Source organism: Euprymna scolopes, chromosome 25 (genome assembly GCF_053919585.1).
Source record: "Euprymna scolopes isolate OS-2025 chromosome 25, ASM5391958v1, whole genome shotgun sequence".
Taxonomy (NCBI): domain Eukaryota; kingdom Metazoa; phylum Mollusca; class Cephalopoda; order Sepiida; family Sepiolidae; genus Euprymna; species Euprymna scolopes.
The window spans coordinates 40644734-40663384 of NC_136506.1; the positions used below are offsets into that span (position 1 = coordinate 40644734).

At 33.4% G+C, this 18651-nt stretch overlaps 1 protein-coding gene across 2 annotated transcripts in view; it reads right to left on the reverse strand.

Moving 5' to 3' along the window:
- Nucleotides 1–1598: 1598 nt before the first annotated feature.
- LOC145247339 (uncharacterized) overlaps nt 1599–18651 on the reverse strand; it is a 421480-nt gene continuing 404427 nt past the window's right edge. The window contains exons 6-7 of one of the 2 annotated variants that reach the window (XM_080109003.1): nt 17470–17602; nt 1599–7176 (exon numbers count right to left, since the gene is read on the reverse strand). In XM_080109003.1, coding sequence (XP_079965129.1) covers nt 7088–7176; nt 17470–17602 — 222 coding nt within the window. In that variant the 3' untranslated portion in view covers nt 1599–7087. Of the gene's footprint in view, nt 7177–17469; nt 17609–18651 lie in introns of both variants that reach the window. The other variant, XM_080109002.1, reaches the window with a different exon arrangement.

Consider the following 18651-nt stretch of genomic DNA (forward strand, 5'->3'; position numbering starts at 1 on the left):
TGGTGCATTTTAAGGCAAAGAAAAAAATGCACTATATATTGAAAAGTGTTTGTAGAAAGGATTTGTGTGGCACGTTCAAACATATTTCAGGTGAACAATGTGACTACTAATCTCTTGCAAGGATATGGCGATATACTAATTCACATAACTGTCAATAAGAGGATTTTCTGGCGCGGGGGTTCTTTAAACTATAAATGGCCAGGAGTCAACAAGTTGCATTATATGGTATATATGTAAGAAGACCTGTGGAAATAAAGCTGAACTTTGATGTTCTAACAACCTGGAATGTTGATCTTGTTAATGTGGAATTTATCTGTAAATGATTTTATTTATAAAGACTATTTTATTTATAAGTTGTTTAATATAAAATTACATTTCTAATGAAACAGAGCGATATTTCTGCATATGTCTCTTACATTAAGATACAGCAATAAAAAATACAGTCAAACGGTCTAAACAGCTGTGCAATTTTTATGTGTATGTTTTCTCCCTTCAAAATCTTACCAGTTTTATTAGAAATATGATTATATGAATCGGACTGCTGTTCTCATCTCAGTGTAACTTCTGTGTGTTATTTGTTGAACCCAAGAATTTTTTGTCGACTTTGCATAGAATTGCGAACGAAACCCTTCCTTTAACACATGCTCTAGTTCCATTAGCCGTGACTAAGTAGAAATCTTTAATAATCAGTAATTGTATTCTTGTCATCCTTCGCAAAGAGGATTGAAGAATCAAATTCCAAGAAAATTGTCACTTACAACTGAATTTACCTAGTGCCTTATCCGTTAAACAAAATAAAAACAAAAACAAACGTTATTTTCGGACTACTTTTCTCATTTTTCACGCTATTTTAACAATTTGCCAGTCCATGCAAAATTCTTCGGGTCCGTCTTGCCAAACTCTGAAATCTATATGTCGAATTCTCGAATCTTTACAGAATTTTGAATTAGGCGTTTTACTAAATATATAGAAGTAATATTTTCTTTGTTTTCACGGTCGTGACTAGAGGCAGGTTTAATTTGATTGTGGCGATTGAACAATCTGTCAATAAGAATTGATTATTACTTAGAAGGAGTATTCGTTGCGCATTAAGTCCGGGAAAACGCAATTAAAAAAGATTGGAGGTTACTTTAAACATAATATTTTAATAATTACATTAAAAATAAAAAAAACGTAGTCCAAAAATGCACATCATAAACTATTATCTTTAAACAATTCTTAAGAATAAGTTCTTTTTATTGGCGTTTTTTAAATGCCGTTTTAGAGGGCATAATCTGAAAAGTTGAAGGCCATTCTAGCAAATTTTGTAACAAATTTGTGGACTGTATGTGCATGCAATATGTTTGCTCTGTTTATGTGTAAAAACTTGTACTTCAATAGATTGGTCTTCTTATTAAAATACTGAATATAGCTGTTTATTTCGTATTAATGAAAAAAACATGAATATCACACTCATTAAAACAAATATAAATGTTTTAAATCTCAAATAAAAATGAAAAATAATCAAATCAAAATTTAAAAAAAAAACAATCGTTACAAATGTGCAAATTTTAAACTGCACACCAAAAAGGTTAGAAATACAAATCGACAAAACTGAATTGAAAATTAAAATTTTATTACACCTCTTGAATTTTAAATTAACAAATTTGAACTTTAAATTAAACTAAGCTCAACTTCAAATTAACCAACAGTGGACGTCAAATTATATCAGAATATACATGCAAAAAGTAATAATGATTTAATTAAAATTCAGTTTTGTCTATTGTTTCTTCAATTCTTTTAATAGTTGATCGTTTAAATTTGGAGTTGACCTTATATAATTTGAAGTTGATCTTTATTAATTTAAAGTATACACTTCTCAATTAAGACTTGATACATGCTTTTTTATTTGAGCATTAAACAATTTTATTTTCACTGGATTTTTACTGTGCCTTAACGATGAGTTTTACTTATTTTAGGGGTAGATTATAAAATCAATTATATCTGCAAACACTGTGAAACATACAGAGCATAATGAATACTAATTAACGATGACCAACAAAGAAACAATTTACAGTAAATATTAAAAAAAACTCAATATATTCTACCGTTATTTTTTCTAAATTATATAAGTGTCCTCGTGAGGGTCTGCCAGACTATTTATACAATATGACGGATCCTGACGAGTACTCGCACGCAGAAAATTTTCCGTAGCTTAGTTCCAATAAAACTTTTCATAACTTAATATGTGCATATATATATATATATATATATATATATATATATATATATATATATATATATATATATAGACAGAAAAGCTTATGAGGAGGAATTTACTAATCAAGAACAAGCAAATTCCAAACCGAAATATAAATATAGTTATTTCTATACTAATTTCAAGCAAATGCAAACGCTCAATACCTGCAGTGTAGTAGAGCTTAAAGTAAATAATATATGGAACACAGCTGTAAAGTGGGCTTTTACAAAAAGTGTTTATTACTCGGCAGAATACTCAAAAGGTAGGTGTTCCTTAACCCACGGAATTTCAAAGAATGCTCTTTCATCTCATCAGAGGAAATATAAACTGTGAAATAACATAGCGGAACAGTATGACAGTCACGTTAATACGATTATTTTTTATTGTAACATTGAACTTTAAATGAACTATCCACATGAACTGTTTTACATACTTACATCTTTTTTTTAAGTTCTGTGACCCTGATGAGAAAAAATAGCGTTCTTTGAGACTCAGCGGATTACCCACCATTGGAATATTCTGCTGAATAATATTTTTTTTTTATATAAAATTCTACTTTACAACTCTGTTCTCATTATATATATATATATATATATATATATATATACATATATATGCATATATATATACATATATTATACTGAAAATTATATTAATTGTTAATGGTCCAATTGTACACTGCTCAATCGAATAATTCGTTTCAGAGCAATAGGTAATATTATCATCCATGCTTTTTTGTTCTGCGATTCTGGCCTAATCCAGAAAACAGAATAAAGAAGCGAGAACATTAATTAAAAGAATGCTGTCTTAAGTACGTTCACGTATATATATATATACATATATATATATATATATATATATATATATATATATATATATATATATATACACATTCTTATTCTCTTATTTTACATATATTCATCCGTCTTATTTTTAGTATGGAACTATTAAAATAAGTTTTGAAACAGAAAATATTATTTCGCAAAGCCAAATTCGACGATTGTAAATCTTATAACATGTAGCTGAATATGTATATGTGTGTGCGTGTATACGTGTGTGAGTGTTTGTGTGGGAGCGGATGTGCGATTACTGTTTTCGGAAAATAAATACCCGCAGCTCAATAACGCAAGAAAAAAACAAGAATTGTCACGAGAAATACACTAGATTACCAATACAATACCAGTTTCTCTTGTAAAGAGAAATTGTAAATTTACGGTGTGGTAGAAAAATATAAGCGTCACGTTGTCGCCATTACAATCTCGAATAATGCAAAAATAGCATCTTGGTTCACTCTTACATATAGATATGTGCGCTATAATCTCGCAGCACAAATACCTATTTGATTGACAATAGCGTGAATCTAGCATATCTGACTACACCGCGCATTTGTAAAATAATGGGAGAAACTAAACTACCATATTGGTTGTCTATTATATAGCATGTCATAAAATATAAATTATGAAATGTATCGGGAACAATATTTTTGTCAATGGAACTGTGTTTTTTAAAGAAAGATTCATATGAGAACACCAAATGAAATATAACTTGAACACTGAGTACATCGAAAAGCAGCAAAGTGAAAAGTGAGGTACAAATTTCTGTCCGTTAAAATTCGACGTTCTTAAAACGTATGATTCATCTGATATAATAAAACGGACACCGAGTGTTTATCGGGATTTTTTATTGCGGATTACCTTTTTTACTGCACCGTGAAAAAATAAAAAAATAAATGACAGTTTAAGAAATATTAACATTGCTCTTAAACTGTTATTTATTTTTATTATTTAACACACACACACACACACACACACACACACACACACACACATATATATATATATATATATATATATATATATATATATATATATATATATATATATATATACGTGTATGTTTGTATTTAACATATATTGATATATACACCGCGTGCCAGAATTATATGCAAATCGATATTTTTGTTCTAACTCCGAAAGTTTTTAATGAAAATTCGTGAGACTTCGCACGTAATACGGCAACACTAACCCATGCGCAGATATAAATTTTTAAGCTGATCTGAGCAAGCAAACGGCAGCCATTTTGGTTACTTGCAGCTATTTTTCAGCGTGTCAAGTTCATGTACAAGATGGGACGTAACGGTGCTTTAAGTCAAGCTGAGCAGTTTAAACTGTTCCATAAACATGCTCCATAATAAGAAATCGCCAAACAATTACACTGTGATCATCGTACAATCCAAAAATGTTGTACTAACCCTCAGCTTTGCAACGAACGTTCTGACAAAGGGAAAATTCGTAAGAAAGCATACCTGTCACGTCGAACAATGAGCAAGATCAAGAGAGAAGTTCGCACTTGAAACTAGCAAACAAGTGGATGGTACAAAAATGAGCGTCTACGTTTCCAAGGGATCAGGGGTCAAGGAGGTTGTGGTGTGATGTTCTGGGCTACAATCATTGGCAATGAACTGGTAGGACAATTCAGAGTTGCAGGTCGGGTGAAAACTACCGCCAAACTCTACATTGACTTTATTAAGGAACACTTGGAACCATGGCACAAGAAGAAGGATTTGGCATTCAGAAAAAAGATGGTATTAATGCATGATAATGCACCGTCTCATTCTGTTAGAATAACCACTGAATATTTGGAGAGTGTTTTTGCCAGACATGGGAAAATAATGCGAGGGCCAGCTTGTTCTCCAGATTTAAATACCATCGAAAATCTGTGCTGCATCTTGAACCAAAATATTTACTCCGGTGGAAGGCAATACAACTCAAAAGATGACCTCTGGAATACTATTCTGACTGCTACCAAAGACATTTCATCAGATGAAATCGAAATTTTAGCATCTGCAATGGATCAAAGGTTTTTTGCTCGTGTCAATAAAAATTACAATTATATAAGATATTGATTGTACTATGAAACCATATTGAAGTTGTTCGTTATTTTATTCTTGGTGTTCTCAATTTACACATTCCTATAATAATCAATATTTCGATGATCTTTTAGCACTTGACCATATTTTAGCATTGGTTTCCAGATAAAGTTGGAGCGCTGAAAAAAAATACAAACCGCCAAAATAGCTGCCACTTGTTTATTACTGTGCAGATTAACTTAAAATTTCAGATCTGCGTTGTGTTAGTGTAGCCATATAGCATGCTAAATTTCACAAACATTCATTGAGAACTCTTGGAGTTAAAACAAAATATCGATTTGAATATAATTCTGGCAGGGGTATATATATATATATATATATATATATATATATATATATATATATATATGTGTGTGTGTGTGTGTGTGCGAATGTGTGTGTGTGTGATTTCGGTAGGTGCTTATGTATTACGCGATTCACATCGATATATAAATAACTTCGTCTATGGGACAGTAGATAAAGAAATGAAAACCACAAGCTGAAATTAATACACGTACAATATCAGATAACCCAAGAAAATCTTAGCATAAAATAATAATATAGTGGCATAAAACTCCTAATGTAAAACACATATTTAAATTATATACGTATACTTATACTAGTGTGTCTATATACATACATATGTTTACAAATACGTGTATGTGTGTACATATATATGCATGTGTACATTTATATATACAGACAGACATACATATACACATATATACATACATATACATGTATATATATATACATATATATATACATACACATATATATATATATATATATATATATATAACTATATATATATATACTTGTGTCAATCTATCGCCGTCAGTTGTAAATTGGTTTATTCCTAATGTGGTATTCCAAGATGGCAAACTGTCAATAAATTTATCCTGATGTCTGGACAATGACATACAGAACTGCCACACGGTTTACAATCCTCAGATCAGTGCAAGTGAAATATCATTTTTTTCATTGTGACTTGAAAATATTTTAATTTTTTGTTATTTTACTTTTTGTGTAATATGTGTATTGTCTCTTTTGTTACTTTGTGTATTTTGTATGAGAGTAAAAACGATAACTCTCCGAAGTGATATTGCAGAGTGGGTGAGAAATGATATGGTTGGTAGAAGTGGGAACGAGTGTATGATGTTGGTGTATTTTTTCAGGGGATTGGGACATAAACAGATAGAAGGGGTTTAGGTAAGCATTGGAATTCAGCTGAACTGAATATTTTTTTTATATTATTAATATCATTTGAACAGCATTAAAATTATTATTATTATTTGAAAATGTGTTCTCCATTTTTTTTTCTGATTGATACAATACATTTTCGCAATGTAAACATTTTCCGAAGAAAAAAAAGAAATTCTTTTTATTTTTATTTTTATTATTTATTAATTTTTCTCCTTTTTTTCCATTTATTTATTTGTGATTACATCTTCCATAGCATCTCATTCATGACAGGTGTTCGCCTGTGCAGGCATTGCATACGCCTGCACCTCTTCTCTCGCGCACATACTAAAAGTTCGTAGTTTTTATTTATTGCTCTAACACTCGCTCCTCATATGTATATCCAGTCATACGCACGCGCTCCCACTCCGTGTATCCGTTATGACATCAGTCATTCAAATTAGTAAACAAGCAAAATAAAAATATTTAAAAAAAAAATAACAAATTAGATACTCCCTACCCCAACCCAACATCAATCGTATAAACAAACATCCGGTTACTAGGCTAAACAGATAGTCCCCTCACATTCATACACACACACATACGCGTACCAAAGCATGCTAAGTACACACGCGCACACGATAAGTGCACGCCTGCAGACGCACGTGAAACTTTGCATACACACACGATAGTGCGAATACAAAGGCAGACATTCACTCTCACAAGCAATCTAGCTTCTTTGACAGACATAAAACGCTTCACCAGTGACTGAGCATCGTCAAAATGGTAACGCTGGAATACATTAGAAGTGTCAAGTATGGCCGGCTGGCTGCGGAAGTCCAATGCTCTGAAAAATAAAATAAAAGAACATTATATATTATTTAATATTAATTCATTATTCAGTATTGTTGGCGGAGTAAATAGAGGCGTTGAATCTCGACGGTTTTAAGTGAGAATTCTCTGAAGATAGCGGTATCCAAAACCGGTCAGAGACTTACTTGGCCAAAAACTTTGTGAGACGACAACAACTATCGAAGGCAGTAATTGCTGAGAATGCAGTTGGGAGATTGGGGGGGTCTTATCCCCTCCCGGTTACCACCTGAAGAAGGCCAGAGTAATAGTTGGCCGAAAGGTCGTGAAACAACAACTAAGTAAGGTGAGGATAATAGTTCGCAATAAATAAATTAATGAAAGAGCATTACTTGGAAAACGTTAATTAAATCAGTCATCTAAATTCGTTCAAAACGATGAAATTTAACGAGTAACAATAGAAAGTAGAACCAGTGGAAGTGCTAATAGCAATTGTTCGAAATTTTCCTGTCTGATTTTACTATACATTCTAATTGAAATTAATTTACTGTTAACTATTCTATTTAGTTTAGTTTCTAACAGGGAAAGATAAGTTCCAATGTCGGTTTTTAATATGCTGAAATCAAGTTTCCACAAAGAGGGAAAAGATCCAAATCGAAAAGAGAAAAAAGAAACTGATTTCGAAAATCGATATTTGATTCTTCTTTAACACCATTACAATGATCACTGTAAAATCACACCTACACTATCCATTATCAGCTTCCAAACATTCAACATCCTGTCAGGTTCAACTAGTCTATATTTAAGTTGTTGTTTTCATGTGCAAATGAATGTCGCCATCTAGCTAATTAATATTCTGCTTAAAAGTGGCTAATATTCGAAATACTCCGCAAATTACAAACCTCTTCATTATTTCATTGCAAGTCGCATTAACGCATTTCCCCGGATATTTTGAAACCACAGCCGTGTTATATTAAGTAGTAGGCGACAGAATTAGCAAATTGCAATAATTTAAGGGCAATAAAAGCAATGTATTACAATATTTCAACACGACCAGTATTTTTCGCGTGAAAGTAGAGTAAAGGTAAAGTCACACGATTGGGAAATTTTATACGAACTTCAGTATGGTAATGTTAAATATTACTTCACGGATAGAACTACAAGAAAATTAGGATACGATTAATTTTCCTCTCGTTTGGGGTTTTTGATTCAATGTTCAGGGATTTACATCTTGGTTTAATATACATCGTGGTAGAAATAAACGGAGCCAAATAAATATGCCTGTTTGTTGTTTTAATTTTTTTCATATTATTTCTGCTACCTGACAGAAAAAGAAAAGAAACCTGAGAGACCAAATAGTCTCATAGCAATTTTCGACATGTCAACAGAAGAAAGAAAGAACGGCTAGAGATATAAATTTCGGTTTAGAATCGAGGAACACGCTATTAAGACAAAAATTAACAAACACGTGCAAGTGAAAAATAGCATTTTTTCACTTTAAAGGGATCTCTCGTTCAACCCGGGATGGCAGGATAGAAGTTCATTATAACCATAAACACTTTTCACCTAGCGAGAAGTGAAATAGATAGATATATTATAATACTTGGTCTCTGTTGTAAATAAGCATATACAAACGACATTATTTTAAATTTCTCAGGGTAAAATATGCCTTCAGGATCATTCAGGTAGAAGTTGTTATCATTAAAATTCACATTTCTAACTTGCTGTTCATTAATTTCCTTCTTGCAAACCATGTTAACAACAATAACTCAGTTGTACCGATATCACGCTCCACAGTAAGTCCTTCAGATTATAATGAATTCTTAGGCATATATCAGTGATTCGCTATTTTGAAATATACAATAATCGAAAGATTTCATCTGCAGAACGATATTGGAGAGGCAGGGATCGTTAAAAATGAGCGTTAAATTATGATACTTAACGAATTCTGCAAGAAGAACCATTCCATTAAAACAGAAAAAAATCCCTCATATATGAAATAAAGTTGTAAAGGGTTTGATCATGGTTTTTAAGATCCAATAACCAGCATAATTCGTATTGCGAATTAAGGACTACCTCAACTGCATTTGACGCTAAATATACTAATCTTTAAATTCTTTTAAAAGAGCGTATGTACTAACATTATCTACAGATTATCGCAGAACTATGGATTCAACAATTACATGATATAGAAATGAAATCGTGTGTTTTCTTACTCTACAACGTGTATTTAGTCTAGAATTCTTACTTTCTGGGCCAGAAACTATCAATCTAAAATATCTCTTTGGCTAGATACTTGATTTTTGGTAGAATCTTTATACATACAGCAGTTTAATGGCTTGTTTAGAACGATTTCCACGAAAAAAAATCATACGGTTCACAAAAATATTAGATGGCCAAAACCTATACTGAGACAGTCGTTAAAATGAAATTATATAAAGTGCTAATGATTTTTTTATCATGATAAAAATTCTAAAGAAAAATAACATATCAATAGATGAAAATAATTATCAAATATTATGTTCTAGGGTAAAAGAGAACTTGTTTATACATCGTGTTAATTGTTAATGCATTTATTTTTTTACGTAAATACATGAAAATTTGCTAATGAAAATAGAGTGAAGTAATTTATTATAAGCATCTATAGTACAAATATTCATATTTTAATGTTCTCAAAAGAAGATCTAGAACACACACAACAAATTAATTTCAATTACGTTATAATTCTTATTTATACAACCATTAACACAATGCATGTGGAAACATAGAATAACGTCTACAAAAATAACACGGTAATATGCAACTGTCTATAGAAAAATAAATATTAAGTCCTATCCTTTATTTATAGATGTATCTTTATGTTTCTCATCTATTAGCATCTTTCCAGAAAATCTTGCATTTTGTCTATTTTCCCTCTTTTTTGTTTTCCTGACTGAAGCAACGTGCAAACATTTGAATGTAATCTGAACAAACATCTTGACTCACATCTCTCTACTAAGTATACTTTTTTTTTTACACAGTGATCACCACTTATCAATGCCCGGAAGCCACTCAGAGATAAGGGTTATTGCAAGTACATAACGTAAGTGAGGAGATTTGCTGAAGTGTTTACTTAAGGGGGCGGTTCATTAGGAATTTGTTAACATTGGACTTGAAGACATCCAAGTTGTAGTCTGGAGGGAAGCAAGTAGACGTAACAGAGTTCCACAGGCGTGCAGTTCTAAGAAAGAAGCTTTGTTCATGGAATCCGCGTTTTGATTTAGGCACAGATATAGAGTGAGGGAAATTTTTCTCAGTGGATTCAGCTAGACGGGTGTTTTTCGTGAGAGATTGGCGAGGGGGGACCAGAGATTGGAGTTCAGACAAGCGTCTGCCATGGAAATAATGATAAAACAAGGACAGGCTCGCAACGTCTCTTCTGTGGGAGAGAGGTTGCAGGGTAGAGAAAAGGGCATCCCCCACTAAGCCACGAAGTCTATTTTGTACTCTGTCAAGGCTGGATAGGCTGATTTTAGCAGCTCCTGCCCAGATATGGCAACAGTATTCCATCCTTGGACGTACTTGGCTTTTATATAGATATAGAATTGCATCAGTAGTGAGATATCTTCTGGAGCGGTAGAAGGATCCCACCATCTTTCAAGCGACCTTGGCAACATACTTGATGTAAGTGTTCCATTTCAGATCAGGAGTAAAGGTCAAACCCAGAAGCTTGTCAAAACACGGGGTCTCACCCAGGCGAGAGCCATCCATCACAATTGATGCCAGATGGGGATCAGATCGTTGATGATGTAAGGATAGGAGTTTGGTTTTGGATGCATTAAAGGTAACCAGCCACATCTCCCCCCCACTGAACCACGCGCTCGAGATCAGAGGAGAGAGAATCAGAGAGAACTTTGTCATTTACACCCTTTGATGTGTTGCCGTAGATGGTCGTGTCATAACCATAGATGTCAACGAATGATTTAAGTATGTGTTTAGGGAGGTCATTGATGTAGATCAGGAAGAGAGTTGAGCCCAGGATTGACCCCTGAGGGACTCCAGCATTTATATTGCAGGCCTCCGATTTTTGTCCATCTACCACTATTCTTATGAGCCTATCGGAGAGAAATGATGTAATGATTGAGAAAACATTTCCAGTTATACCGTAGCTGGAAATCTTGTGAAGTAGACCCTTATGTCGAAGGCCTTTGATATGTCAAGAGCAATTGCCCTAGAAAGGAAGCCTTTGTCAAGATATTTACTAATCCTGTGGGATATAACCGTCAGCACATTTGCGGTAGATCTTGCAGAGCGGAAACCATATTGCGTGTCACTAAGAAGCTTATTCCTGCTGAGGTGGTTGACTATTTCTCTATTTAATATGGATTCCAGAAACTTACTCATAACACACAGGAGACTTATAGATTTGTATTGAGAGGGAGATTACTTATCACCTGAATTCTTAAATACAGAGCAAACTGATGAGGTCTTCCAGGGAGTTGGAAAGCACTTCTCCTTAAGGCAGCGCTTAAATAGTTTCGTAAGTATGGGAGCAAGTTCTGGTTGAAGCTTTTTTAACACTATAATTGGGATGCCATCAGGGCCAGTTGCTTTACTGGAATCTAGGTTCTTGATTAGCTTGGCGACCTCATGCACGGATATTTGTATGTTACCTAGCGTGTTCTGTGTTATAGAAGGAAATATGGGGAGTTGATGGCCTTCGTCGCATAGGGTAGAATTAGCTGCAAAGTTCTTTGCAAATAGTTTGGCCTTGTCTGACGCTGACGAGATGACCTCTGGTCCATTGATAATGGTTGGGATAGAACGCACACTTCTGTTTAGGATCATGTTTGTTATTTGCCAAAACTGGTGGGATCCAAGCCGCTGATAAGCTACCTTGGATTTAACAGACTGGGCATATAGCTCTTGTATTTTTTATTACTCTTTTACAGTGGTTGCTGGCAGACCTGAAAACAGCTTTAGTCTCAGTGCATCTATTACGTTGGTAGCTATGGAAAAAAGTGATTTTTGTGCTCGATAGCAGCAGCACATTATGGAGAGAACCATGGCTGGCTGTTAGGTTTTTGTTGGTATTTTTTAGATGGTATGAATTGGTATATGCCTACAAGTAACCATTCGGTCAGATCTGATACTATAGAGGACACTTCCCTTTTAAACATGGAGTGCAGAGGTAAATCAGATATTAATGTTCGGAAGCTATCCCAGTCAGCCATAGAGTATCGGTATAAAATACGGTGGAGGGGTACGTATGGGGGCTTCTTACATTTCGTTTTCATCTTAACTGATACGACGGAGTGGTCGGAGGATCCTAGAGGAGAATAAACGGAACATGAACATGCTCCTATAAAGCTTGCGCTTATGCCAGTAGCTTTATCTAAGTGCCAATATGCTTGTTTTGTGTTAATAGAATTAAAAGTGTTTTATTATGTAACGATATTTCTTGGCTCTAACATCTCCAATATCGGTCAAAAATAGTATATATAACATAGTTACAGCTGAAAATGAGTATATTGTTTTTATTTACCCCCATTTAATGAGGTTATACATAAGATCATGTGTAGGTTAGATTAACGTGTTATCGTGCCATGGGCAGGATTCAAAGTTCACAATTTTTTTACTCCTTGGCGTTACCATATAGTTATAAACAACCCGATAAAAAAGGCTGCAATGATTTCACCTTGCGGTTATATGTTTCAAATACACAATTACCGCAAAAGCCTTGGACTATATTTTCATATTTCCCATGCCCATATTACAATAGAAAAATGTTAGCATGAAAAGCGATATAACATTAAACATGGAAAAGTAATATAACATTAAACATGGAAAAGTAAAGAACAAGTAGTTAAAACTGGAAAAGAAAAAGACAAGATATTCCAGCAAAGCATATCATAAATTTATAACTTAAAATATTGCAGCATTGAAAATTCATAATATTATGTTATAAATTGAATTTCAAAACGTATATTTAATGCTGCAATATTTTAATTTATAAATTTATATGTGTGACTAGAATATCTCGTCCTTTTCTTTTCCAATTTCAACAAGTAAGCCGTTATTTTCCCATGTTTAAACTTAACCTTTCTTGCCAGCATTTTTCTATTGTAATCCATCATTTGTCCAGGCTTCCAATAAATTCACCTGTTCTTTCTTTAATTTTAGTCTCTTTTTTTGCCCCACTGAACATAAAATGTATATATGTAATAAAAATGTACGACACTCGTCTTCTATCAATAAAATCCTCCCCATTTGGTTCTCTTTCATGCTTTCATCCTCTCTGTTTCACTTGTTACTTCTATTTTCGCGAGAGCAATGAATTGGGAGAAACAGTACTCACTATAGCTACGTGATTGTAATGGAAACCAGTCACAAAAACGTCGCTCACCGCCTTACGTTTTATTACAATTTTTGACACCAGTAAATTCATAATAACTGTTGTTTTACTTTACTGATATTTTTCACAATATAGCTGAGATGGTGATCTATAATAATTGTTTGTAATTTGTGGTGATCTGTAATATTTTTTTTAATTTGTGGTGATCTGTAATATTTTTGTAATTTGTGGTGATCTGTAATGTTTTTTGTAATGTGTGGTGATCTGTAATAATTGCTTGTAATTTGTGGTGATCTGTAATTTTTTTTTGTAATTTGTGGTGATATGTAATATGTTTTTGTAATTTGTGGTGATCTGTAATATTATTTTGTAATTTGTGTCGACAATAGTTGAGCGTTGAAACGTTTAAGCGTTAAAGCAGTTTTCTAATGGCTGAAACTGTAACTTAACAATATATTAAAACGCTGCCGTGTTTGAATGATATGTGCCCATAAATTCAATAAAGCTAATAAATTAATTGTCCAAAACGATGGACTAAAATCCCACCTCATATTTAACTCGTTATATTTGATAATAATATAAATGTACGATAAAATTTATGAACATTGACGTTACGATCCGAGGGGGCGTGCGGCGTTATTTGAGGCTCTCAAAAGACTGCCCAGTTAGCTTCTTTCACGTTGCCGTCTAAAACGGGGAACTTGGCTTGCCAGCTCTGACTGTCGGTTCCTCTTACGAGAAAGCGTAGCTACGAACAGCAGTTTGCCGCGACAAACTCAGGCTGTGTGCGAGAGTTCGCGGAGGTGGGAGACAACAGTGGAGCTGAGACGGAGTGCGCAACAATCTTGCACCAGTCATCCCCAGCGGGTGTTTCCCTGGCTCTATATCCGGTGCGTCAGTCTCCGGTATAGGTTTTGAGTACAAAATCGAGGCAGGTTAGGGGCGGCCGTATGGATGGTGACTTAGGGTGCAGTGGACGGTGCGGACAAATAGAGAGTTTCGGCCATATTGCAGTGACACACGACGCAATATGCGCACGACACAACAAGCCAACAGACCTTCTGGAAAAGTTTCTCCGTCAGAAAAATCTTACGGTTGAAGAAGAACGTAGGTTCCTGATGCAAAAGAGCTTCCTCAGGCCATACCTTGTTGTACAGACCCCGCAAGGGGCATACGTCTTAGATGTGACCGTCGCAGGGTAATGCGGGAAAACGGACAAATATGAGCAGCTCCTTCCCGCGAAAGCATGCCCCGATGGTGCTAACCTACCGGGGTCTGCTTGAACCTGCGAGAAGTATCACGCACCATGCTCTGGGTCTCTCTGTATGCGTGATCCCAGAGACCTCGCTTTCTTTGTGATTATCGATTTCTGAAATGTTACGATATGTACATGGGTCGTACGTAAATAGCCGATCATCTATATCCGAAAGATGAATGCTGGCCGGGAAGCGTCTCCCCGTCCGCCAGGCGTGAATTCTTTAAGGCCACTAACAGACCACCTCGCTGCGTAGCGCGTTAACTTAAATCTAATCTCTGTTTCTACCCTGTAACACCTTCATATCGATAAATTGCCAGGCTTTTATCACTGCAAGTTACTTCCCTCTTTGTATATCTAAAACAAAACTGAATTCGCATGTTATATCTTACTAAGACCTTCTCATCTATAAACACACCATAACTGATTCTCTGTGTTTTAGAATATAACGAACTTATAAATTCAATGTAAGCAAATACAAATTATCACAAATTATGTTTGTCCTATTAGTTCACCATTTTCTACCGACTACATAATTGTTTATCATTTATTGGACAATAAATTAATCTCCTGAATTTTAACAATTGTATTTCAGAATAATGGTGTCAATATAAGGCGTTACTAAGAGTCTATACTGAAACCATTTGCATACTATCACTGCAATTGTAAGTGTAATACAGTTAGGATAATATTTCATTGAGTGGCTCCAATATTACTTTACATGTGATTACGTAAGTTAGAAGACATAGTATTAATATTGCCAAAACACATGCGAAGTATATCTGCGTATTCTTAACGAAATCACTTAATTAACTAATTATTAATAAGCGAACGTTTCGTAACGTAACAGAGAATGAATGATTGGCAACTTCCGATTTTATATAGACGCACGTTGAATATATATATCATCTCTCTCTCTCTCTCTCTCTCTCTCTCTCTCTCTATATATATATATATATATATATATATATATATATATATATATATATATATATATATATATATATATACACCCACAAGTGAACGTGTCTATGTGTGTGTCTGTGTGTGTACATTTCCCTACGCAATAAATCTGTCAATTTTAAGTCTACAAACTCGAAATCTGATATACAGTGTACTGAGATTTGGGAAAATCTTTGTAATCCGTTTTCGGACAATTTGGCTGTTAAGGGGTGAAAGTTCAACAATTTGACCTTTAAGATCACTATCAAATTGATCCGACATTTTTGGGTCTAAACACTTGAAATCTTAGATATAGGTTCCTTGGACAGGGTTCTAACTTAATAAAGTTCATTTGAGCACCAAACAATAAATCTTTAAAGGTCATAATAGGGATCAAATTTAAAAAAAAAATTGACCTCTACGGTCTCTAACAAATTACTCAGACAATTTCTTGTCTAAACATTTTAAATTTTAACTAAAGAGTATTCAGAGATAAGGCAAGCTTCTTAATAGGTTTGGGTCGAAAATCTTTTGTTACCAATATAAAAATGTATGTATGTATGCATGTATGTATGTATGTATGTATGCATGTCTGCCTAAGACTTTTGACAAAGGCGACAGTTTTACCAAAATCAGTATCATATTGAAGTTCGACTTTTCAGACGACAAATATCGAAAAATTAACATTTTTCTCTTCACCTTTCACTGGGCACTTTTTTACCGGGGGGTGTCGCTTTTTTTCGCCGATATATTTTGAAATCATCCTCTCCTTTCGTAATTTAAACCTGCGTTATTTCCGATTTGGCGGTCTTTGTAACAGCAAACATGCCATATAATATTTCATTTTTTTTTTGTCAGCAGTGGAAGATTTTGTTTTATACAAAATCAATAATCCAGCTGATTAAAAAACAAAAAAAAAACAATCGCATTTAGTATCGGAAAAAAGGCACATATTTTTTTTTGTCCAGTACCGATTGCGGTACCCACAGTAGGTCCGAAAAATCACTAATATATATATATATATATATATATATATATATATATATATATATATATATATATATATATATATATATGATGAAAATAATGGAAATATTATTCCAACAAAATAGAGAAATGAAAAGGAACAAACCGTATCATGTGTTCATCAACGTTTCGTCTTTATTTCGAGATGCATCCAGAGGAAGTCTCGAAATAAAGACGAAACGTTGATGAACACATAATGCGGTTTGTTTCTGTTTATTTCTCTCTCTCTCTATGTCTATATATATATATATATATATATATATATAAATATATACACATATATATGCATATATATATATATATATATATATATATATATATATATATATAACACGCCCCCCGTGTAGAGTAGATCATGCATCGACAATAGCATTCTCATGGCATTTTTTTTTATCTCTTACTTCTTCTGTTCTGACTCATGAAAAATTTTACGGAAATTTGACGGGAGTGTTCATTTTTTTTATTTTTGTTGCACCATCGTTGAAAGATTTTCTTTTAGAAAGTGAACAAACTCTTTCTGTTCGTTTTTCCTTTTTTAATTTCATCAAAGTTTCTTCATTGTAGTTTGATTGCTCGCATTATAGTTTAGTCTTTACCTCTCAACTCTCCATGACAACCTTTCTTGAACATCAGAGTTAATCGTGCAGGTGTAACTACTTCGCAAAGGTTGACCTTAATCCGTTGAAGGAAGGAGGCTTTTACTCTCTGGCGCGTTATGCATTCTCACGTATCCATAAACAGGCAATAATAGAATAAAATATGTAATTACTTACTCTCAATTAATCTCAATGGATGAGTGTGCTTCTTGTTGTCCTCAGTGATTACCTCTAAGAAGAAGGTAGTGTTGAAGTGGCGTTTTAACACCCTCTCGATCGTTAGTGTAGTATGAAACTCTTCGCCATCGCTCTGCGTCAATAAAAGGAAACATATATATACACGGTTAAAATAAAATCAAGTTAGTACCGTGGTGTGAGTAAGCAAAACTGGTGTTAGGATTAGTAAGGGTGTTTTTTCGGTCCGTCTTATCAAATGTAAATCTTATTGGGATTAGTGCACGTAGAAACACAATACCGAGAAGTGTGGTTTAGATTATTTATACTGATCAGCAATAGTGTATCAGAAATGGTCAGATAAATTCCGTTCAGATGCAGTATATTTATTTATCCATAGATATGGTTTAAAATTAGTATGAAAAAGTAATTGCCAGCGATATATTATTAAGTTAATTTATTTCCAATTTATGCTGTATGATTTATCATCCAGGTATTGTGATTCAATGTTAAAGAGCATTTATTAATATAGCGGTTAGGAATGAAAAGCAAAAAAACAAAAAACAAAAAAAAACAACAAAAAAAAAACACTCACAATAGAATTAGCGCAGAAAGCGAGCAATTTATGTGTTATTGTTAGATATCAATGTAGTGCATTTGGTAAAGTTCAGTGAACAAGCCAAAGCGAAAAATTAAAATAAAAATTAGACACAACAGTATCAATTTTTTATCAATTGAATGATATACATATTTTCTTAATTTAAAACTTCTACCCCCCCAAAAACGTCAACATACGGTTAAAATTAATTCACTGTTGTCAACGGTTTCATGGTCCCTTATTAAGATTAAAACAACGATAGAATAATACTAAACATTATCTTTAAAGGTCTATTATAATCATTAGTAAAATCACTTACCCGATATAAATTTTGGATTTTTTTAAAATTTAAGGTTAAATTTAAATACATTAAATGTAAGAAAGCTTGTTTTATTTATCTATAACAGCTATTAGTTTAATGACGTGACATTATCTATAATTAAGAGTGTATGCTTGTATTGTGTGCCCTATAAGCATGTCTGTTACTTAAAAGGGTCAGGAATTTGGTGAATATAAGTAATTTATTGGATACGCCATTGATTTTTACAATTTCACAATATATATATATATATATATATATATGTTCA